Source organism: Centrocercus urophasianus, unplaced genomic scaffold (genome assembly GCF_019232065.1).
Source record: "Centrocercus urophasianus isolate 14NV4802_14NV808 unplaced genomic scaffold, USGS_Curo_1.0 seq_10, whole genome shotgun sequence".
Classification (NCBI taxonomy): Eukaryota; Metazoa; Chordata; class Aves; order Galliformes; family Phasianidae; genus Centrocercus; species Centrocercus urophasianus.
The window spans coordinates 27,550,444-27,573,584 of record NW_024884142.1 but is presented as its reverse complement, the minus strand read 5'-3'; the positions used below and the strand labels follow the sequence as shown (position 1 = coordinate 27,573,584).

Here is a 23,141-nt window from a genome sequence, read left to right as displayed (position 1 = left end):
ATGGCCGACAAGCGGCGGGCCTCGCCCGGCACCACCATGAGCCTGAAGGCTCACGCCTTTTCGGTGGAGGCGCTCATCGGCGCCGAGAAGCAGCAGCCGCCCGCGCCGCCCCCGCGGCAGCCCAAGCGGCGGAAGGTGGGCGGCGAGGACGAGGCGGCGGACGACGAAGGGGGCAGCGGCTGCTGCGCCGGGAGCCCGGCGGCCACCAGCGGCAGGAACGGCGGCGACATGGAGCCGGGCTGCGCCCGCGGGCCCGCCGGTGAGTGCCGCTCCGGCCCGGGGACGGGGCGGGGGGCAGCGGGGAGAGCGAGTAGTTCATAACGTCTGCGTGCGGGATGCGCCCGGCTATCGGTATCTTTCTGTATAACGTGTACGTACGCGCGTGGAGGGCTGAGCGAAACGCGCCCGAACGAAACTCGCGCGACGGAGCGTCCGGCGGGGTTCCGGCCCTTCGGCTTCCTCTCCTCTCCGCTCTCTCCGCAGGCGCCGATGAGGGTTTCGCGGCGGCGTCCCCGCCCGCCTCGCCCGGCGGCGGCGGCTCCCCGAAGGGCTCCGGGCCCGCCTCGCCTCTGCCCGCGCCCCAGGCGCCGCGAGTTGAGCTGCAGGGCGCCGAGCTCTGGAAGCGCTTCCACGAGATTGGCACCGAGATGATCATCACCAAGGCGGGCAGGTAACGGCACCCGGGCAGCCGAGTAGCCCGAGCCGAGCCGGGGCATCTCTGCGGGCGGGATTGCGCCGAGGAAGTGGATGTACGGCGCAGGGAAGCAGCCCCGGCTCTAGGCGTTGGGGCTTCCCCGCTCGTTGGGGTGAGGTCTGTGCGCTGTGCCCTTCGGAGGAGAAACTTTTCCCCTTCCCAGTGCGTACAGATGGCCAAAACCTGGATAGTATAAGCGGATCTGAACTTATTAGAAATTACAAAAACATATTTTATTGGATCCATATGCTACCTTCTCAGTGTTCAGAGGGGCTTTATTAATGATGGAAAAGCAGTCTCAAGCAGCACAAAGCAACATTTGTCTTACGGAGCCCGGGCAGGGGGCTCTTTTGTACCTTACAGGTGCATCGCAGCGGCAGCGCGCTGCCCGACGATGGACAGTTACCCTCGAGGTTTTCAGAAATAAAAGACGTGGGGCTTTCCTTTCCAGTAACGACTTTTAATTGAGGTGGTTTTTTTTTTGTTTGTTTTTTGTTTGTTTTTTGTTTTGTTTTTTGTTTTCTTAAAGAGCTGCAAATAATAAATCAGAAGGGCTTTCGGGCTGATAGGGCTCATACAAGTCATTCCTGTTTGCTTGCAGTCAGCACAGCGTTGCAATGTTTTCTTTGTTAGCATCAAGAATGAACTTTCTTGATAAAAGCCGTGCCAAGCACAGGCTGAAATAAGAAATGCGTTTTTATACTGAAACGACAACACCAGGTGATTACTCCATTTTCTCTCCAGAAGGATGTGGATTGCAAACGTATTTTTTTCGGAGTTGCCCGTACGCCCGTTTCTGCTTCCAATAAAGAAGTTTTACTGTACCTCTCAAAGGCAGAGCAGCCGCTGCGCTTTACCTTAGCAGGCTGCAGACAGGAAGTCCGTCTCAATAAAGACCATATTGTTCAGTTATGGCATAGCACATTGGGCTTATAACTGCATCCTCACAGCGTTTGGGCTGTGTCACCGCAGACCCTGCTTTGCAATGTGCTGAGGTCCAGTGCGCCGTTTGCTGCTGTCAGTTGGCACAACTGGAGGCTTGCACTGCTGTGAGCAGCGGTGCTCCAGAAATACATTTCTAGCTAACGGGTTTCGAGTGTGCGCAATGCTGAAGTGCAGCCTCAAAACAAAATGATTTACTGTCTAACAATAAAGCTGAAATGATGTGGTAATAGTTGTACTCCCAAAGCGTATCCCAAAACATACGGAGCATTGTTCAAGTGAATGCACTTCTGAAATCTGTTTTGACATATCGAATGGGCCGTTTCATGGCTGTGTAACTGGAATCGGCAGAAAGGACTCAGTGGGCTAAAGGGAAGAACGGGGAAAATCCCACGAAGCGGTTCCTTGTCCTAAACAGCCCTTCCCCACTCTGTTTCGCATTAAAAGTGACCTTTCTCTTTCCATGTTCAGGCGGATGTTTCCCGCAATGAGAGTGAAGATCTCAGGTTTAGACCCCCATCAGCAGTATTACATCGCCATGGATATTGTGCCAGTGGATAACAAAAGATACAGGTACGGTGGCTTTCAGGTAGAAGACCTATGATGTGCGCCTTGGGAATCCTAGCTATTGTAAGGCAATATTAACAGCATATAAATTAGCAAAAGGTGGTGTTCAGCTCTCCTTCAGATTCCTGTTGTCAAACTGGGACGTTAAAAAAAAAAAAACACAAAAATCAGTGTGCCAAGTGTGCAGAACTAACTGGAGTGTTGCTGGAGCAATGCGTACCTTTGGCTCATGCTGTACATGTGCTGTGGGCAAGCACTCCATTCTTTGCTTTTGCAGACCGTGCTTGTGGTACAGTTATCCTGTTCTCCTGTGTTTTTCCTTATCATGTCACTGGGAATTATTTCCTGTTAACACATAGATAGGAAAATGCTCCATTTTCTAGCATTAAATGGCAACAACAAGAAAACATTCTTGCATCAACCTCTGACTGAATGGCCATAGAATGTAATGCGCATGAGCTTTCTTGGTTGTGCTTTGAAGTGATTCTTTCTTTTACTTCAGTAGCAGTTTATCACTGAGATATCTGTCTGCTTAGATTCACAAAGGGTAGTGCTTCTAATTACTATTAAAAAAGAACAAATTGATGGCATCTGAAATATAATATGATGAACAAAAGTAGTTGTTCTTCCAGCATTTGAGAGTGGGAACGATAAGCTAAAGCTCTGACTGCTGTGAAGACAGCTATAGTTCCAGAGTGCATGTTGGGCTGTGTTGAAGCCCTCCTCCTGTAGCAGTGGTAGCAGGATTGGGCCCGCAGCAGTCACTGCGACTTGGGGATGTTTGTGTGCTGTGCTTCACAAACGTGCTCCCACTCTCCGTGCAGCCAAGTGGTTCAGTGGAGGCAGGAGTGGGCCCCTACCAGTGCTGTTTTGATTGTTTCAACCCCGTACTTAGTGTAATTTATGGGAAACCGCTGCCGATTTAATTGTAGAAGTCAGAATATTTCAGACTGGGACTAAAAGGTTGGTTCGTCAGGAACGCCTCCTTGTTTCCTTAACAAACAGCACCCTATGTTTTTTGCATGTCCTTACCTCACTGACTGTAATTTTGCCCTTTTATCATGTGGTATGTAAGCAATTTCTTACTACTGCTTTTGATTTTGTTTTTCAGCAAGGTGCAGGTAGAAATGCTGAGCATGTCCAGTGCACAACACTTTTCTGGCTGTATTGTAGGGGATTTATTTTTTTCCTTCCCTTCGAACAGAGCAGGTGCAGCTGAAATAAAACTTAGTGTTGCATTTACTTAGTGATCTAAGGATCTCCTTCCTAAAAGGTCTGATCACCTTCTTAACTCGGAGGAAGAGAATGTAAATAGTTCAAATTGAACAAAAACGTTCATATTAAAAAAAGTTACGCGGCATATGAGTTGTTTAAAGTGAACTGTGTTTAAAATAAATACTTCCATGCTGGTCTGAGCTGTCTGCGCAGTGAGGTATGTGGTCCCCAGATAAGAGAAGTAACTTAATGTTGTCTGCTGGGCAGTATTGTTGTAGTTGGCAAACTTAAATTTCTGCAATCATATTTGAGTACCATGTATTTAATTTTCCTACTGGATGTTACTGTTGATTCCCATTTTCATTGTTTGGTATGCAGTCTATACATTCATTTTTAAGTTATTTAACTTGTGCTGCTCACATGGCTTTGAAAGCTGATTGTCTTGCAGATGCAACAGCAGCCTTACACTGAGCCTAGACTTAAACTGTCATAGCAGATAGCAAAACTACACAGGAATGAAGAAAATTGAACCTAGGTCTAGATTCCTAGCAAAATTGGACTTCATTGTAAATATTAGGAAGCTTAAACTGTTGTCATAAACATAAAATATTCAGAATATTATTTACTTTTGTAGGAAAATATATATATATTATAAAACAACAAGTTTTATAAACAAAACAAATAAATGGCAAAATGTCACAACAGTTGACTGCATGGTTTAGGATTGAGAACTTGTCTCCAGATAGGATTTGGGGGAGGATTTTACCGCTGTACTGAATTTTACAGCTTGATAGGGGCTGTATGAAAGGATGTGTGCATTGCATCATTTTAATTTCTGATTGTTGTTTAGCTGTTTCTACTTTGGAACCAAATTGTACAAACATATGATACTCTTTCATGATTTTTTTTTTAAAATACGACTGGTTTACAGGAATTTTACTGTTGTTGGAAAAAAAGACCTCAGCATTTTTATTTATCACTTTTTAAAATTGCCTTATGAAGTACCTGCCTTCAAAGTAAGTTTTCTACCAAAGCAGGCACTGCTTGTATGAGAAAGAGATTTTGTCAGTACTGGCCTATCAGATGAAATACAAGATGTGTTTTTTCATTTTCAAGCCTTTCTGTGATAGTATTCAGGAAAAATAAGATGGTCTTGCAGAAATATCTAGAGCATAGTTTGACATAGCTTCATTGTTTTTCCTAATCATAGTGTTCTTTGCCTTCAATATTTTTTATTTATAGACTCTTATACGAGACTCAACATGTTAAATCTTCCAAATATGGAATTTCTACTTGATTTGATAAATGAAGGACCGTATTCTGCCCTGTTTGCTGTTGATTTTTCAGAGTGGAACTGTATAGTCTATGACTTGACACCAGCTTAAACCTCAGCACAGAGGCTAGCGTAAAGGCTATTACGAGCTTTAGGAAGGCTCATTTTCAATGAGAGCAGTTTTTTAACCTTCCTCTTCCACATAGCAGACATGTCTTTTGGAACTAAAATAATCACATTTATTTTGCTTTCATGCTAGTTAATTGATGGGCTCTTGCTGTAGTTGTATGGACCTTAACGTATTAATTCAGACTGGGTCTGATAAATAAGTCCAGGTTTTGTGGTGAGAGATGTTTGCTCTCTTTTTGCAGATATGTTTATCATAGCTCCAAGTGGATGGTGGCCGGCAACGCTGACTCCCCAGTACCGCCTCGTGTTTATATTCACCCCGATTCACCTGCCTCTGGGGAGACGTGGATGAGACAAGTGATCAGCTTTGACAAACTAAAGCTCACCAATAATGAACTTGATGATCAAGGGCATGTGAGTACTTGCTCTTTTACGGTATGATATGTAGATGATTGCTCAGCCCTGCAGGACTCTGACATACAGCTTCAGGGTGCCAGAAATAGGCATGACTTTTCAAAGCTGTTTTGGAACTTTACCGTCCAGATCTGAAATCTGCTTACTTTCCACTCTGATAATTAACTGCTTATTAGAGCCTGCTGTTTTACTCCCCCCTCAAAAATAAAACTCCTTCTGCAAAGTCAGACTTTACAAGGCTAAATTGCCTAATACGAAGGGGCAGAATTGCTCTAATGTTTTCCCACCAAGTGTGGTACTTGCAACTTCTGCTCTGATCAAAAAGTACGTTTAAATTCACAAGTCGCTAGGAGAAACATTAATAGTGTGTAATAACTTCATGTGAATAAAAATACACTTAACTATTTTCTTAACCTAAACATTTGTGTGAAATCCCATGAGGTGTTAATAATTGCAGTCAAAAACGAACAACATGGGAGCTGGGTTCACTCCGATAATGATTTATTGCATACCTTATGAAGCGAGACCCTTTCACAGCTGAGGCTCATTACTTCTGAAAAACTGGCGAAGACGTATGCAGTATGAGTGTTCTGTTTGCAAGTTCTAAATTGTTTAGTTATGACATTATCTAATGTGACAAAATGTGTTATGTTAATATTTCCTTTTCTCTTCAAAACTGTTGAAACATGACAGATGTAAGCCAGTATCTTTCCAGCAATTCCTAAAATAGTTTCATTTGACACCTTAGGAAATAATTAAAAAATGAGAATTGTTTTTAGTCAGAGCAAAGTCTTTAATTTTGGAAAAATCCAGTAATAAATCTCAAACGTAGGCTTACTTTCAAAAGGAGCATTGAATTCCAAGGGGTAGAGTTTTGAGATCTAAGAGGCAAGTTTTGAGACAAGATGTGGATTCCATTGCCCTTAATGTAGTGCAGTTTATTAAGCAAACGGGATGCTTTCCCCTTCACGGACGGGAGTGAAAGAAAACATACCTGGCACAGGGTGCAAAGATACTGCACGCATCTTCCAGTATAGTTGAACTCTGAGCCAAGAATTTAGTGAACGTGTATTCTGAGTATGCCACTTGTTTCCCCATTTCTGCTTGCAAAGGAGATTGTCTTGGAGCTGTGGTCAAATTGTGCAGGAGTTTAAACTTTTAAGTTACGTACCCAGGAACATGGGAGACAGGCTAGACTGAGCGAACTTGCGTGATAGTGAGAATGAAGAGTGTCCCCTGCATACAGTGCTGTTTGTAATTGTGTTACCCATATTCTTCTTAAAGGAAGAGTGTATTTGTATCTTTTGAGTTAGCGGCACTTTTGTTCAGGATTGTAGAGAAGATATTGTGCGTCGCTTGTTTCCAGAGTTGCAGTTAGGGAGTCTCAGTTGGCAGTGTTTAAGTCTTCACACAGATAGTCATGTTAGTTTCCCAGTGACTGTGCGTTTGAGACCTTCCTTGGGTGCGAGTTGCATTCTCTGAGTCCAGAGTTTGTTGTAAAGTCTTCATAAAAGGAAGCAGATGCGAATGGGTAGAATGTTGCTTCTCCAATTGAGAGCTGGTCCTTGTACTCGGTGGTCTCCAAGCAGCAAAATATGGATGCAGGAGTCTACCCAAGCATATGCAGCCGTGGAATACTCCATTATGAATTCTAGAGTAAGTAGAAAACTGCACTGTTATATGTTTCCATCCCAGATCCTAGCTTTATTTTTCTTCAGAACTGAAACCTGCATAGTGTACACAGCACACCATTATTCATAATGCAAGGGGATATAAATTTTCTGGTCTTTAGTGAAGTGTTTCGATTTGGAAATGAGTGAAGCAAAGCTCTAGTGCAGTGATTTGGGACACATTGAACTGATTCAAAGCTATGGCAGCACCCCTCCTCCTCAAAATGGAAATTTAAGTATTAAAATAAAAGGACAAAAGAAGGATGACTGCAAAATAATTTCATATTTCTTAAATCTGGGAAATTGCAAACATGTCATTCATAATTACCAGAAAAGGCAAAAGCAGAAAGCAGAAAAGTGTCTTTTCCAATGGGTACATATTTTCTTTTAAAGCTATGGTAGTGTGGAATGCTGTATTGAAAAAGCTATGTAGACTCCGAACGCCTCCAGCAACAATGGAAAACGAATAATCCTATTTTGTGATGAATATAAAAAAGCAATTGTTTCTCATAAGCAGGAAGAAACCATTTTTCTCAAGAGGGTACCGGAGGAGGGATGGTGGATTAGAGGAACTGGGGTCAAGACCATACTGTCCCTAGAATGTTTGTTTTTATGTCAGGTGCTGAGTCTCCCACCTCTATTGTGGGAGGTGGGGTGTGGTTAACATTACTAGACAGCTTTTTTTTTTTCCTCCTGCTTAAAAAGAATGGCTCAGGGAAGCCTCCATGGGTGCTGTGCACTCTGCCTTCCTTCCTCCAATGGCACAAGCAGTATCGGGATTTAGCTGCTCTTTTGGTATATGTTTCATGCTGCCTGGTTCTGATATTTCAATCCTTGCTGAAATCTTTCCTTTATTCTCCCTATGCTCCCTGAAGGTGTCAGTTTTTGCAGAGTGTTTGTGTTAAAATCCTGGGGCTTGGTTTTGACCTTGCACATGTGAATTTCTGTTGAGGTCAGGAGTTTGTGTGAGCTCAACCCAGAGCCCTTTTACCGGAGCACTAACTCCCAGAGCCACTGACAGAAGTGACTCATGCTCATGGGAACGGTGGCTGTGTTTGCAAACAGATGCTCAGGTAGTATTTCTGTGTGGTATTTATGTGGCGGTAGTAACTGACGGCAGCCAGCTTGCCTTGTGCTGCATGGGCCCTGCAGCAAATGGCCCCATTGACCTGGTGTTAGCTTCTTGTTCAGAGAACTGGCCATTTTTGAGGCAGCTCGCTTGGCTGCTCAGTCACTCTTTGGGCTTCTTGCTGCCTTCTGCTGTTTGCGTCAGTGTTTTGAGTGGGTGTTTGCGACAACAAGATTTTATAGTGCTGTTCTGTGGAGGGATTTTGAAGTGCATCTGCACGTAGGACGTTCTGATATGTGAGTTCCCCTTGCAGGCTGAGGAGATCAAGCAGGATTTGTAAGGAGATGTTTCCTGGTGTAGTTTTGATCTCAGAAGAGAGGCCCAGAGCAAATTCCTACTTTGGAAAGATTGTGTGCCTATACAGATGTTAAAGCCAGATCAGATCATTGAGACACGTACAGTATGGCATTCTTGTCTTTTGTCTGAGTTGTTAGGATGTAAGTAAAAGAAAGGAAAGAAAAGTAAAGAAAGAAAAGTAAATCTGTGTCTTGCAGTTGATGTTGAGATTGGGTCGCTCACGGTTGGTTGCTGTTTGTCTCATGAGTCAGTGCCTCTTGCTTCCAGAGTGGGAAATAATTGCTGTGTTATAAAATGGGTCTCTCTGTCTAATTTGAGCTGGACAATTTTTCTGTTTTAATGCAGCTTTATGGCTGAGTTTGAACACAGGGCAAAAGCCATTATTTTGGTATTGTTTTCTGTGCTTTTCAACTAAATGCTTTATGATGCTGAGGAACATCTAACTTTGAGTGAAAATGAGGCCGTTAGTGTGTTAATTGTTCTATGGGTGTTCAGAAGATTTTACCTCCTCAATTTGAAAGTGGGGTTAGGCTGGAGGCTGTGGTTGGTTTTTGCCCTTCCTGGCTGTGGCTTTGAGCACCAAGCTCTGCTTGCTGTCATTGGGTCCCTGTGGGTTTGTCATGGTGAAAATCTGGAAAATATCAGCACTTGCAGTTCCTCTTTGTGAGGAGAAAATTATTCTTCCACACATCTCCCTGACTGCAGAAAGCCTGACCACATGGGCTTTGCTTGATAAAGGAAGGTTTTTGGAGACCACAGCAGTGAGGTGAGGACAATGCCACCATGCCGTAGGAGAACTGTGACGTCTGTCTCATGGCAGTACCTAGGGTGAGAGCCAGCATTGAGGCCTCATCGTGATAGCTCCTTTCCATACACCTACTGTGAGATTACTCTAGACAGATTAAGTTTTGTGTGTCCATGAGTGCTGTGTTCGTTACTCCACGCTGCTTCCGTGTTGTTGTGGCCTTCACTCTGCAGGGCTCCTGCCTCCTCCTTGAGCTCAAGCCGATAGTAATGGCAGGGCAACTGCCCTGGTCCGAGTGCCACAACTCTGAGGACTTGCACTGTCAAAACAGAGAGGTTTACTGCCCTGGGAAGTGATGGCATGGTGCTGGTGCGCAGTATCCCTGTTGGCTCTCACTGTGCTGTTTGCCCACACCTACTGAGGAAAGGTGAAGGGCTTGAGTGTGAAGCCTTGATATATGTGGGAAACAATGGCTGCTTTATAGAAGTATGGGAGTGAAACTTGTGTTTGATAAACAGGAATTTTGCTTGGTAAGTATTAGGGCATGTTAGAAAACAGCCCCCTTGCTGTTGCTGCATGCTTAGGGAAGCTGCCAATCCGTGAGTAAGGAGTAAAATGTTGCTGTGCTGCCTCAGGAGCAGCTCGGAAAAGAACCTGAGACAAAGCCTTTCCCTGTGCTTGTCCTGGGAGGGAGGAAGCCATGCTTAGCGTTCCTCAGTTGTGGTGGTGCAGCTGTGGGGAAGGCTGGAAGGAGGGAGCCTCACGGCAAGGGTGCAGGCACTGCTCTGCTTTGTGCCCTGCCTGGGCTCAGTTCTGCACCAGGCTTTCGGAGTGGGTACTGCACCCGCTTTCCTTCCTCACCCTGTCTGCATAGTGTTACTGCTCTCCATGTGGTGTTCATCTCCCTGCTCCTGTAACTTTGCTTGTTCTGATACATGAACCAAGTTGATTGCAGCTGCATGGATTTTCACTGCATAGAGGCAAGTGTGCATGCTCGGTTCTGCACAGGTAGATGGCAAGATACAAAGTAGTAATGAACTCAAATGGTGGAAAAGGGTTTACTTGATGGAGTTTTTTCTGTGGCACCAGTACCTTCCTTGGTATCACTGGGTATTCATAGGAAAACGGGATCAAGAATGTGTTACTCTCGCTACGTTTTCATTTTGTTGATCTTTGCCCTCAGAGAGCTGAAAGCATAGTTGTAAAAAGAATGCACATTTGCTTATGCAAGATTTCAGAAACTAGGGAAAGGCCTCTTATGAGAACATCCACAGGGCACTCCCTGAGCAAATTAATTGAAGCCTGTGATGTCATCGTCAAAGCCTTACATGCAGGCTAATAAAAAACATGATTATCCAGAAACTTGGCGTATCTAAAATGGGGTCATGTCTTTTGGCCAGGACCAAGTGTATTAAACTAGCCAAACTCTAGGTTAGCCAAATGAATGCAATGTCCTCTATGTCATTTGGATGAATGAGCTTCCATGGTATCTGGCATTCAGGCATAAAGGCTCTGTCAAGTCCTTGAGCACATACATATTCTGAGGCCACTCATGGAGCAGGAAATGAAAAAACTTCCCCTGAATTTTGATTAGGGGTTGCACAGGCCAGTAGCCATAGGGCTACTTATTTATCAAGTTATTAATTTATTTGACCTTCCAAAAATAATAGCTGAGCTTCAGTTCTTTTTTTTTTTTTTCTTCTTGAAATCTTCTTTTTGGTGTTTTTAGCTGCAAGTGGAATAGAAAAAATAGAGGAAAAAAAAATGTATGTTAAATTTCCTCTAGAATTTGGGAACAATACCAACAACTATTTTTGCTTAACTTTACTCACTATGAGTTTGTGTAGTTCTTGTTTATTCTTACTTGAGCTTTTGTATGCTGGGAGGGATTTGGGTATTGATGTTCATTGCCTGTATAAGTATTACAAACCTAGGGTTACTAACTCTTTAGAGTTCTGGGTTTTGGTGTTATTTTACTTTGGTGTTATTTGGTTCAGAGTATGAGACTCTTGGAATTTGTTCAAAACAAGACACATTTCCAGCCTTCTGCATATCAGGAAGAAAAATGCTCTAAGCATGACCTGAGGGCTCTGAAAACAAACGGCAAATGCTGCTGTTGTTAATCGTGTTAGATCAAATCCAGGCTCAAGTGGGGGGAAAAAAAAAGCAATGAAACTCTCCTAATTCCAGTGGGACCAGGACTTCACTCCCCCCACTTTTTTTTAAGCCAGTTTCCTGATTTTGCAGTTCCCAAGTCATATTTTTTTAAATGCTTGGAGTTGGCAATAACATAAATGCACAGAGAGTAGACTACTGTAATAAGAACCTTCAGAGGTTAAAGAAAACATTTGATTTCCAGTAAGTGGCATGGTAAACACATGCCCTAATCTGTTCCAAAAAACCATTAGTCCTGGAGCAGCAGGGTGTCCTTTCTAATAAATGTTATCTTTTCCTTTCATTTTGACTGCATAGATTATCCTTCACTCTATGCATAAATACCAGCCTCGTGTCCACATCATCCGAAAAGACTGTGGAGATGATCTGTCCCCGATCAAGCCTATCCCTTCGGGAGAAGGAGTCAAAGCGTTCTCCTTTCCAGAGACAGTTTTCACCACTGTCACAGCATACCAAAATCAACAGGTAACTTGGACTTTCTGCTTAGCACTTGACAGGCTTCTCAGAGTAGACAGGAAAAAAGAAGATATGTTGCTTATATCACCAAAAAGCATTGTCTAAACCCCTTGTTATATTACAAGCAACTTTCACTTGTAGTATTGCAGCAGCGCCCAGAGGCAATAGCTGAGACTTCAGTCCATATGGGCTAGATGATGCGTATAAGAAGTAATTTTTTTAATGGTGATCTCACAGTTTTAAGTTGACAGCATTAAAGTTAATAGGGTCTTAATTATAAATGTGGCACTGAAACAGAAGGCGAGGAGGAGTCTGAATTTTAAAGGTACTTCTGAATGTAGATAAGTGATCAGATGTTCAAGCATTTTGAGCCTGACTCCAGTTATGTCAAAAGTCTGTCTGAATAGGGTGCCCCACAATCTTAAGGGGGGAGCTGAGGTCTGAAAAAAGCTGCAGTAATTATCATTAACTGGATTCAGCGTACGTATTATTAACATATTATTTATCTGGGTCCATACATGCTCAAAGTCAAAACTAAATTGCAGTTGGCCTGACTGCAGCGTTTGGCTCTTATTACTACTTGTTTAAGTATTAATGTACAGAGTGACACTATGTTTAGTGCTGTGATATTTGTTAACTCCATTTAAGAAATTACAGTATATTTTGGGAAATTATATATGCCTTGTCATCTTTGCAAAGGGATAACCGTATAAATAGACTGAAATAAATAATGAAACTTAATTATTTGGTGTTTACGCTGTTCATTTAAGTAAATTACAAGCATCTTTTTTTTCCCCCCGTTTTATTTTTTTTAATAGAACACAACAGCCTAGTGATAATCTCTCTTTTCACATTTCCTTCTTAACCCACACAGAAATAAAATTTAATTTAAATTTTATTGCAATTAGGCAGTGTACTCTCTTAGGTGAAGAATGACATTTGCCAGAAGATTTTCCTTGAGAATTCCAACCTGCCATTTAGTAACATTAAATACCTATTAGCTTCTCTGGGGATTTGCAAAAATAATGGCCAGAAGACTTGGCCTTATTTTGGTGCCTTGAACCATGCAAATGGTAAGATGTTTCTGCTTTAAGTGTCAGGAGCTAGGATACTTCACTGAGTCATTTTTTGTATTACTTACCTGAATTTGCAGATGTTAATTTCTTTCATCATCTTCACAGATAACTCGTCTGAAGATTGACAGGAATCCATTTGCCAAAGGGTTTAGAGATTCAGGACGTAACAGGTAGGTGCTTGTTGTTGCTGACAGAGCCAGTTTGTGAAGGCTGGCAGTAGATGTCCTTCCTACCTAGGGGAATACTTGTATTTACAGACAAATGAGTCTAAGGACTTGGGCTCCCTGAGGAAGCTTAGGCTTCCCATTAGTGTTCTCAGTGGTGGCTTCCTGTTCCTCCTCCTCTGACCCTCTAGATCATGAACTGATTGGCATGTGGCTTGACACATGTACTCAGGTATCCTTTCATTGGAAACTGCAGCATACTGTGAAGGCTGAAAATTGAATTAATGCAGACTAAAGTCTGTGATTTTTGAGGTTAAGACCAGAGTGTGCTGCAGGACAGGAGTAGGAAAGTATGTACAGCCAAGGGAACTGTGTCACTGTGGTGCTGGAAGCTGTAATCTTTGGGTGTGGCAGTGAATGTGTAGGTAATGATACTGACCTGGGCATGGGAATTCTCCAAAGCCAGCAGACACGGGTAGGGAGAGAGTGTGGCTGGCCAGCAGAAGAGGCTGCTCCTGAAGTCTCCCTCCTGTCTAGAGACACAAAATGAAGATATGAATATCCATCTCCTGCATGTGAGTGGTGGTAGGATAGAGTGGTTCCTTTTCTCTTGAAGAGGGAGAATCTTGTTTCCCTCCTGCAATAACCTGATGTTTATTATGCATGCTTAGGAGGCTGGAGACTTGTGTCAAAGTATTTCTATTGCTTGAAGAGTTTTAAATCCACTGCCCAGGTGAATGCTTTTCTTACTAGGCTAGTCTTACTAGACGACCTTGAAGCAGACCTGGTTTCCACCTTTTCTGTTGCAGTTGGACTGATTAATTGTTTGCTCTTACTTGATCCTCTATTTTTTCAAAATAGCAATAGAGAATCCGAGTAGTTGGAGACCTAGTCTCTGCTGCCAGAACTGATGAGGTATTTTATGCAAAGATTGTTCAGTGCAAAATACTTAAGCCTGTTACGAATTGCGTGTTCAAGCATTTCAGCTAAAAAAAGCAGCATTTAATTGCGGTGCATAGTATACATCAGTTCCAGTGACCACTTTGCGTTTGCTGTCTACAGCTGCTATATTTATGATCTAGCCTTCCAGAAAAGAGAGCAGACTGTGCTCTGGTAGGAATGTTCAGAGAGTATCTTTTGTTGGCTGCTTTACTGAGCTTTTCTTTCAGCAGAGGCTGCAGCTTTAAAGACCATTTTGTTCTTCCACCTGAATTAACTGAATACTGAGACTGGACAGCAAACAAGATTATTTTCTAGAAGATTAACATTTTTAGAAGGGATGGGGTTATAAAAATTTACAGGAGTACACTGCAAGTATCTTCTCAGTTTGCTGTCCATATTTGCTGCTTTCTAAGATTTTTGTCTTCTATCAAGAAACAATTGGCCATACCCTGTCCTGACGCCTGGAAAGAATGTTCCAGCCCCTGGCATAAACAGACATTCACCCTCTTTTGTTACTTTGTATTTTGCATTTAAATTAACAGTAACTTCCAGATAAGTACAGTGACTAAAGAAGCAAAATTTGGTTTGTGTACTTGAAAAATTGCTCTGTATGTGCAACCGTGCAAATCTAGTTATTGTACTGAGGCTGTCCAGAGATGTTTTTTGGTTTAGCTTCTAGGAATCATTTGGGTTCAGGCATTAAAAATAAATGTGTTTTTGAATGGAAAAACAGTTCTAGTCCATTTCTGTAAACTATGAAGCCTGTGTTGTAGAAGTGTGTTTTGGAATTGGCTTTAGATAAGTTCTGAAAGCTTTTACTGTAATAAATGCACTCATTTCGGAAGTGTCTCTGCATACTCTGTTGCAAAGAGGCATTATTTTTGCTGAAATTAGTATTGCTGGTTTCACTGATAGGCTTCACAGCACTGAATAACTATGCTTGCGCATGCAGCTTATTTTCAAATTTTTGAGGACAGCACTAGTTTACTCAACTGATTAATAGTTTACTCTGTTACCAAACACAAAAATTACGAGGTCTGCCACAAAAGTAATGCCTCCTATTTTATTATGTTGACCCATGATGTCAGAGCCAATGGTGGTGGTATGGCATTAGAGGCTGAACCTTCCCAGCAATATTCCATTGCATTTTGTTGCTCTGCGATACATGGCAGCAAAGAGGCAGTCTGACAAAATGGCATCTGACATGGAATTATGGATAAAGCAAGGTTATGGAGTTGAATTCCTCCATGTAGAAAACATAACACCCACTGACATTCATTGGTTCCTGCTGAATGTTTATGGAGGCCAGTGTGTGTAAGCACAGTGAGGTGGTGCATTTCAGCAGTGATGACAGCAGCATGAAAGTCAAGAAACCCTTTGGGTGGCTGTCATGCCACAAAATGGAGAGCATTTCGATCAACTCATCCACACAAATTAGTGGGTTATGACCAGATTGCTGTGTATGGAGCTGAATATCACTTTCAGTGCTCTGGAAACAATGGTTGCAGTGATGGAATATCACAAAGATTGTGCCAGGGTGGTCCCTGGTGAGGCTGAAGGTGACAGTTTCCTGAATTGTATTTTTACCAGTGATGAGATGTGCTGCTACCACTATGAGCCAGAGTCAAAATGAAAGTCGGTGGAGTGGTGGCATGAGGAAGATGTTCAAGATGCAGCCCTCAGTGGGTGAAGTGATATACACTGTTTTTCTTGCAATAGGAAAGAAGTGATCCTTCTGGATTTCTTGGAACCCCGGTAAACAGTCAGCTCTGACTGCTGTATCGTAACAGTGACTCTGCTGAAGGCTCCAACTTCCAGTGTAAGGCCGAAGAAGAAGACAACCTTTCTCTTGGAACACAATAATACCAGGCCCTATTACAATCTCAAGATCATATAGCAAATTGCCAGTCTTGGCTGAACTGTCCTACCATACCCACCATATATAGACCAGATTTGGCACTTTCCAGCTTCCATCTGTTTGAGCAGAAGAAAAATGGGCTGCCATCATAGTAGCTGTGAATCAGTGGGTTATCTTCACTGGTGCAGATGTGTGTGAGCACAGCATGATGGCTCCTATTCATCTCTGGCAAAAATACATAGATAATGGTGGTGACTATGTTAAAAATGATGTTTTGTAGCTGAGAATTTTCTCTGACAAATAGTTTTATTGTGTTCATCGTTGTAATTTTCATGGAAATAAATAGGAGGCATTACTTTTGGAGTGACTTACGTAAATATTAAGATTTCTATCTTTGTAGATCTAGCTGTTCTACTTCTCATCTACGCATTTTAGTTTGCAAGAAAAGTAGGAAGGGCTGCACACTAGTATTTAAATTTTCAAGGTTGCTTTAGTTACTGTGACTATCTTAATTAAAACTATTCCCTTTCAGGTCATTCTCTTTAAGTTCTACAGGTATTTTTACAGAAATCAGTAGCTTCACCTTTTAAAAGTGCTCCCTGTACATTTGCAAAGTGCAACAGAATTTATGTGCTGAGAATTGCTTCATTCTTCAGTTAGGCCTTGCATTTGACCCTATAAAAACTTTTACTCAGGAAAGGTCCAGAATTTCTCTCTTTAAATGCTTCAGGAAAAACATAACTGTTTTGTTAAATAAACTTGGCTATTTGATAGCGCAAATTAGAGCGGTGATAAAATGTGGAAATTGTTCGAAAGCATCTTGTATAAATTATCACCTTGGCTACACTCCTCCAGGAGGTGGCTTTTATCTCCACTTTAACTAGAATTGAAAATTCACCATTACTGCAGAAAATGAAGGCTATCTTTTTAGTTGAGGTTAAGCTAATAAATGCTTTATAACCATTTCCTGGAATACATTTGTGATCCTGCTGGAAATGCAGTGTGGAAGAGGCAGTATCAGAAGAACTTGTTGGTAGCTTCAAATTGAGCTGTTTGCATAATTCTAGTTTACAAAATTTTGCTGCTCTAAGGCAGGCATTCGTCGTTGATATGTACCTGGTGCTGACACTTAACAGGCCTTTGGGGCTCAAATGCCAAAAATAATTGCAAAACTATAACTTGTAGCTGCATTATGTACAAAATTCTGTGAGAAAGCGTATGAGCCTTTACTTTCTGGACATAGAGATTCTTCTAAATACGATCTGCTGTGACTGTGTAGGTAGTTATTTTTGTTTTGTTGTGAGACCATTGAAGGAGAATTATTCAAGATCTTTAGTTTCTGAAGGCATTTTGCTCAGTGCCTTATGACTGAGAGACAACATTGCTTTATGTATTCTAGTTGCAAAAGAGCTGTACGCCCATGCATTGCTCACAATGTGTGTGTGATTGTCCAACTCATCAAGTCCAGTTTCAGTAATTGTCAGTTGATCACCTTTGCTCTAGTCAGAAATAGGAGATTGCTACTCTGGTAATTAAAGCAGCTGCTTTTAAGGAAATGTCACGGTAGGAAAACCTTTAATATCATTGCAGCCAGCTCCACTCAAAAAAAAAAAAAAAAATAAAAATCAAAGTAGAGGAGCGGACTTGTGGAAGTGGGAAACTCTTTGCAGGCTATTAGTCCAATGATTGCAATCACAACAGTCTTGTGGGTTAGCATGTAAGACTTCTAAAAAGCAAAATGAATTGGAAAATAATGAACTTATTCTGAAATGCTGATTATTTTTCTGTGTTTTTGAAATAAAGTATATAGAAGAATGTGACAAAATACAGCTTTCTATCATGATGCCATGATGTTTTTTGTTCTCAATAGAATGGGACTGGAAGCTTTGGTGGAGTCTTACGCCTTCTGGAGACCTTCACTTCGGACACTTACATTTGAAGATATACCTGGGATACCTAAACAAGGTAATAGTCTTTGTGTTTTTTCCAAAACAAAAGATAAATATAAAATTCTTTATGTCCATCATTCCTTACTAAAATCAAGATGAGTGTGCCACCTACGTAAAAAGTGGCCAACTAACCCCACTGGCAGCCATTTCCTCTCATTGGAATTAATTGAAGTTACAAAAAAAGCGCTAACTTAAGCACTGTGACAGTAAAAGTGTTATAAAGATAAATCAGATCACACATGGAGGAAGATGAGTTACTTAAGGGCAGAATAAACTCTTATCTGGGATTATGCTCTAGCTATGTACACAAGGCAGAGTTTATTTATGAGTGACTTCAATTGTAAACATCCAAACTCAAATGTGGGAATTACTTGTGTGTTTAAGATTTAAAAAAAAAAAAAAAGGAATGAAAGAATAGGTGTTATCTGAATCTACTGAATAAATACTTCTAAGTTTAATTGCGTTCTTTGGAAAGCCTTGATTCTTAAAGACCAATTGTTTAGTGAAAGTCCTACAAACTTTTTTCACATCCTAGAGCTTGAACATTTTTTTTTCAAGGAGCTCTCTCCTGTGCTCTAGTCAATAGTCTCTTGGCTTTAGCTTTCCTATCATAGAGATAGTGCTGTGGAGGAGAGATGGGCTTTTAAATGGCCTGTTCAGACACAGAGAAGTATCTCTGTACTCTTTTCTGAATTCCTTTATTTCCAGGGCATACTTATGCATATAACCTTTCAGTTTTTTCTCACCTAAATCAGATTTGCTCTTGGTTTGTTACTTTTCCTACTATCAAATTTACAAACGTCCTACCTACTTTCTTTTTCCTCAGACAATGTTCTGGCATATACTATCAAGAAATAACAAAAGAAAAGGAAAAAAAAATAAAAATACAGAAACACACAGAAATCACTTTTCTCAGTTTTTCCTTAGTCCTCTCCTTTGATGAATCTTCAGCATAAGTGCTTGATATGAGCAGTTAAAAATAACTTTTTGTGCAAAGTCACAGATACTTGGGATGAATATGGGCAAATTTTTAGGCAGAGGGTGGTTGTGAGGGTGCTTTTAAAGGATGCTTTTAAAGAGTGCTTTTAAAAATGCCTAGGAGACAATAATATCAGACCTTGTCCAATTGTGTAAGACTGATGAGTAACTCACTATGAAGTTCTCCTGTTTCTCCTGTCCAGGGGCAGATTGGCTCTGTTGCCACCCGTTTGTACACTTTTGGAGAGCAGGCAAACTGCAGCCATAAGCTTTCCCTTCTACTGTAGCCTGAGGTCAAGGATCTTATTGAAGTATTCTCTACTGATGAGAGAATAAAAACTACAATCCTTGCAAAATCATTAATGTGCCTTGGACAGTAGAGTGATTTAGAGCTTAGGCCAAAAGACTTGGTGAAAGACCCCACTAGAACTTTGTCCCAGTTTTAATGTGGACATCTTCAGACAGTGAAGTTGTTGATGTAGAATCATTAAATTTGGAAAATACCACCATGATAAGCTGTCAACCCATAACCATCCTGCTCACTAACCATGTCCCTCAGTGTCACATCTCCATGTTTCTTGAATCCTCCAGGGACAAGGACTCCACCACTTCCCTAGACAGCCTGTTTCAATGCATTACTGCTCTTTCTGAGAAGAAATTTTTCCTAATATCCACCCTGAGATTGTAGGATTTCTGGGGTGTGGAGCTATCTCATAATGTTTTGTGCATGGTTGTTTTTTTTTTTTTTGTCAGTAGAAAAGCAGGAGGCAGACTTCACTTTAAACTTACTTTTCCTTTTTTAGCTCACCTATCATGAAAACCTGTTAACTTACTGGCAGTGTGTATCTCTGCATCACAAGTTGTCTGATTGTTAATGTGAATCACAATCAGGAATGTCTTCTTTGCTATGTGACTTTGTCCTGGGAGGCTGTAAAAGATCCAAATCCATTTTTCTACATTCACTTTCCCAAGAAATACATTTTTTAAGACAAAGATTTTCTTGCAGCTGGGAAACTTTCAGTCCTCAGAAGATACTTCACCTCTAGCAGACAGTTTATTCTTAGGAGCTCTCAGTGCTTGTGTTTGTCATGTAAAAAGTTCTGATACCAGTAAATGAATAGTTTGTCAACAGTTTGCTGCCAGCAATAAAATAGCAATGCACAATACGCAGCCAGTGCATTTTATGAAGTTATTTTAGTTGTGGGATCTTCTGTCATTTGAGGTAAGGATCCAATCCTTATGTGGTACTCTGACAGCAGACACAGGGATGCTTTACTCATCATAGCAAGGGTTGAAACTCACTCTGGAGCATAGCAACAACAGAGACCACACAAAATTCATAACTTTGAAGAAGGCTTACTGTGATGTGGTACTTGGATGGCTGCATTGTGGCTGCTAAGCAGTTCTCTTGCAGGGTCAGATGAAGAGTAGTTAGCCTTTTGGTCTGGAGCTGGATGTATTGAGTGATGGTCTCAAGAACATAGCTGGTGTTCCGTTCTAGGACAGATCATTTATTTAAAAACATGCATGAACCATGCACACACACCTTCACATGTATGCACTTAAGTATTTTGCATGAATTTGTGTCAAGTGTTTCACATCAAGGGTTATAAAAGGCAATGGTCTTGATCTGTCACCTAGAAAATGAGCCTTCCCAACATGCTTCTTACACTGTCATATTCTCTTCCAGGAAATGCAGGTTCTTCTACCTTACTCCAGGGATCTGGCAGTGGAGTGCCTTCTACCCACCCTCACCTTTTGCCGGGTTCCCCTTGCTCATCTCCAGCCTTCCATCTCAGCCCCAACACTAGCCAGCTCTGTAGCCTTGCTCCTGCTGACTACACAGCTTGTGCCCGCTCAGGTTTGACCCTGAACAGATACAGCACTTCCTTGGCTGAAACCTACAACAGGCTCACAAACCAAACCAGTGAGACGTTTGCACCCCCAAGGACTCCCTCTTACGTTGGTGTGTCGAGTAGCACAACTGTGAATATGTCAATGAGCGGCAATGACGGGGATGCATTCAGCTGCCCGCAAACTGGCTTATCTATGCAGATTTCAGGGATGTCTCCACAGCTCCAGTACATCATGCCATCCCCTTCCGGCAATGCCTTTACCACTAATCAAACCCACCAAGGCTCCTACAACACATTTAGACTGCACAGTCCCTGTGCGCTGTACGGATATAACTTTTCGACATCCCCTAAACTGGCTGCCAGTCCTGAGAAAATTGTTTCTTCCCAAGGAAGTTTCTTGGGGTCCTCGCCGAGTGGAACCATGACGGATCGGCAGATGTTGCCCCCTGTGGAAGGAGTGCACTTACTTAGCAGTGGGGGGCAGCAGAATTTCTTTGACTCTAGGACCCTAGGAAGCTTGACACTCTCATCTTCTCAAGTGTCTGCACATATGGTTTGATGAAGCCTTTAAGTAAAAGTACAGTATGTTTTGTGTCTACAACGTATTTCTTTTGGAATATGAAGGGACAATCAATGTAGCTTGTAAAGTGTGTGTATATATAATATGAGAGGAAGTTTCACTGAATTTTTGACTTGTTTGCAGCCAGATTATTCTCCTTTTTTTGAGCTACACGGAGTTTTCTGTGGTGCAGACTGCTTTAGTTTTCTGGTACACTTAGTTGTGTAACACGTTGGGACATATGCAACAAATTAAGTAAGACTTCCTCCCCTTTCCCCCTCCTCTGTTCTAAGCCCTTTAAAGAATTAAATGACACTTAGAGTATTAAACGACACAAACAAGCCCACTTACATTGCCTGTAGTACTAGTGAGATTCTTTAAAACATTCATGCAGTGTTAAGCTGATGCACCAAAGGCATTTTACAATTTTCTTCTCTGTTATAAGGGATATGAAGGGTATTTGGACTTTCAAGTGTTAAGTATCAAGCATCCAGCCTAAAATAGAAGTTTAGCTAATGGATTATTTACAAAGTAAACAGAAAGATTAGTTTGCCTTCTCATGATACGCTGTTTTTAGCTTATCAACGGCACAGCATTCTTACTAGGATTTTTTTTTTTCTGCATTAGTCTAGATCTATGATTAGGAATTTGAAGACAAATAATGCGTATTCAAATTGTGGTGATGTGAGTGATTTAAGCGAACAGCCAAAGAAATAGCATTCCTTGGTGCAGAATGAACTTTGGGGTGCTTCATTTTTGTCAAAGGAAGGGCTTGACGCATCTTTCTTCCATCGTAAATATTGCCTATAAGACATTTACTGAACAGTAGGATATTCTAATGTATCTTTGTTTTTATATTTTTACTTTTTTAAAGCAAATGCAGGTTTGATTTAGAAAAAGTGTGCAGAACAAGAAATTCCGTTATTGATTTTACCCTTTTTTGTGTGTTGTGATCTCCCTTTTTTTTTTTTTTTTTTTAAATAAGAACAAGAAATCCTCAGTATCTCATAAATTGTACATACATTGCCTGCAGCCATTAGGTGAATAACCCAGTTTGCCCACAATTATTACTGGAAGCAGAACTTTCTTCTAGCTGCCTCCCTGTAATGTGGCCAAGTTGGCACCGGGATTACAATAGGCAAAATTCCTTTAATAGTTTACTTTGAAAGGAACTGTGTAACACCTACCACCTATTTCCCTCCCTCCAGGGAGCCCTCTGTCTTCGGTTGTTGTTCCTTTCTGTCATGGGGCTACCGCTGCTCTGTTTCTCAAACAGTCTTTGCTGTGGAATTCCCATCTCTGGTTTAACTGGCGTTCGCAAGAACGGAGTGCAGATCAAAATCTGCTCCTGATCAAGCTTCTCCAGAGTGATGAGCACACGGGGAGATACTGGTCCTGGGGATGCTTCTGCCCTCATCTGTGCCTGCACCTCTGTGGTGTGGACGGCTGCGAGAGCTGCCTTCCGGCTGCGTGCTTGTTGGAGCTGAAGCACTGAGGGTATGGAAGCGATTTTAATGCTTGAGAGAATGAATCATCTTCAACATTGCCCTAAGCCTCCTCTGTACTATGCAGGTGATATGAAGGTGTTATAAAGTGTGTACAAATGTAACTGGAAAGGCTTCCCTGTTCAGCATTGAAGGAGAAAAAGGCCTGAAGTTTTTACATTTTTCAGTGAAACTGAATTGTTACATTTTGCAAGAGTTCTAATGTCTTTCCTGGCAAACAGTGGGCTTAATGTTTCTTCAGTAGATTAGAGATAGCGCATACAGAAGCAGCTCTCTCTCTATCTTTTCTTAGTGCTTAGGGAAAGAAGAAAGACCACAACTAACTTTAAGCTGGTGCCTGGAGAAGGCTCTACTTCTATTACTTATATTTTGTTTATGTTAAAGAAGACACTTAGAAAGTTCTCACTAAAGCTGGAAAGATAAGAGGGAGAGCCTGCCAAGGAGGAGATGAGTTTACTTCTTTGTTGTCACAAGCTTCCCAAGTGACCTTTTGCAGTTCACTCAGCTTTTTTTTTCTTCTGTAAAATGTGTTAATAGCACTTTTCTGC

At 41.7% G+C, this 23,141-nt stretch overlaps 1 protein-coding gene across 1 annotated transcript; it reads left to right on the top strand.

The window, feature by feature from the left end:
• Positions 1–21,151, top strand: TBX18 (T-box transcription factor 18). Its single transcript, XM_042821804.1, has 8 exons — positions 1–310; positions 484–670; positions 2,108–2,209; positions 5,063–5,234; positions 11,548–11,715; positions 12,888–12,952; positions 17,617–17,711; positions 20,364–21,151. The coding sequence occupies exons 1-8, from the start codon at positions 1–3 to the stop codon at positions 21,086–21,088; spliced, it is 1,824 nt and encodes a 607-aa protein (XP_042677738.1). The 3' UTR covers positions 21,089–21,151.
• The last annotated feature ends 1,990 nt before the right edge of the window (positions 21,152–23,141 follow it).

Bases quoted from the DNA above. Each gene is read 5' to 3' on its own strand.
- TBX18 (XM_042821804.1), top strand. From the start codon at position 1: ATGGCCGACAAGCGGCGGGCCTCGCCCGGCACCACCATGAGCCTGAAG. The intron at 311-483 runs GTAGTTCATAAC...CTCTCTCCGCAG, and splicing joins GGGGGCAGCGGGGAGAGCGA to GCGCCGATGAGGGTTTCGCG. The intron at 11,716-12,887 runs GTAACTTGGACT...TCATCTTCACAG, and splicing joins CAGCATACCAAAATCAACAG to ATAACTCGTCTGAAGATTGA.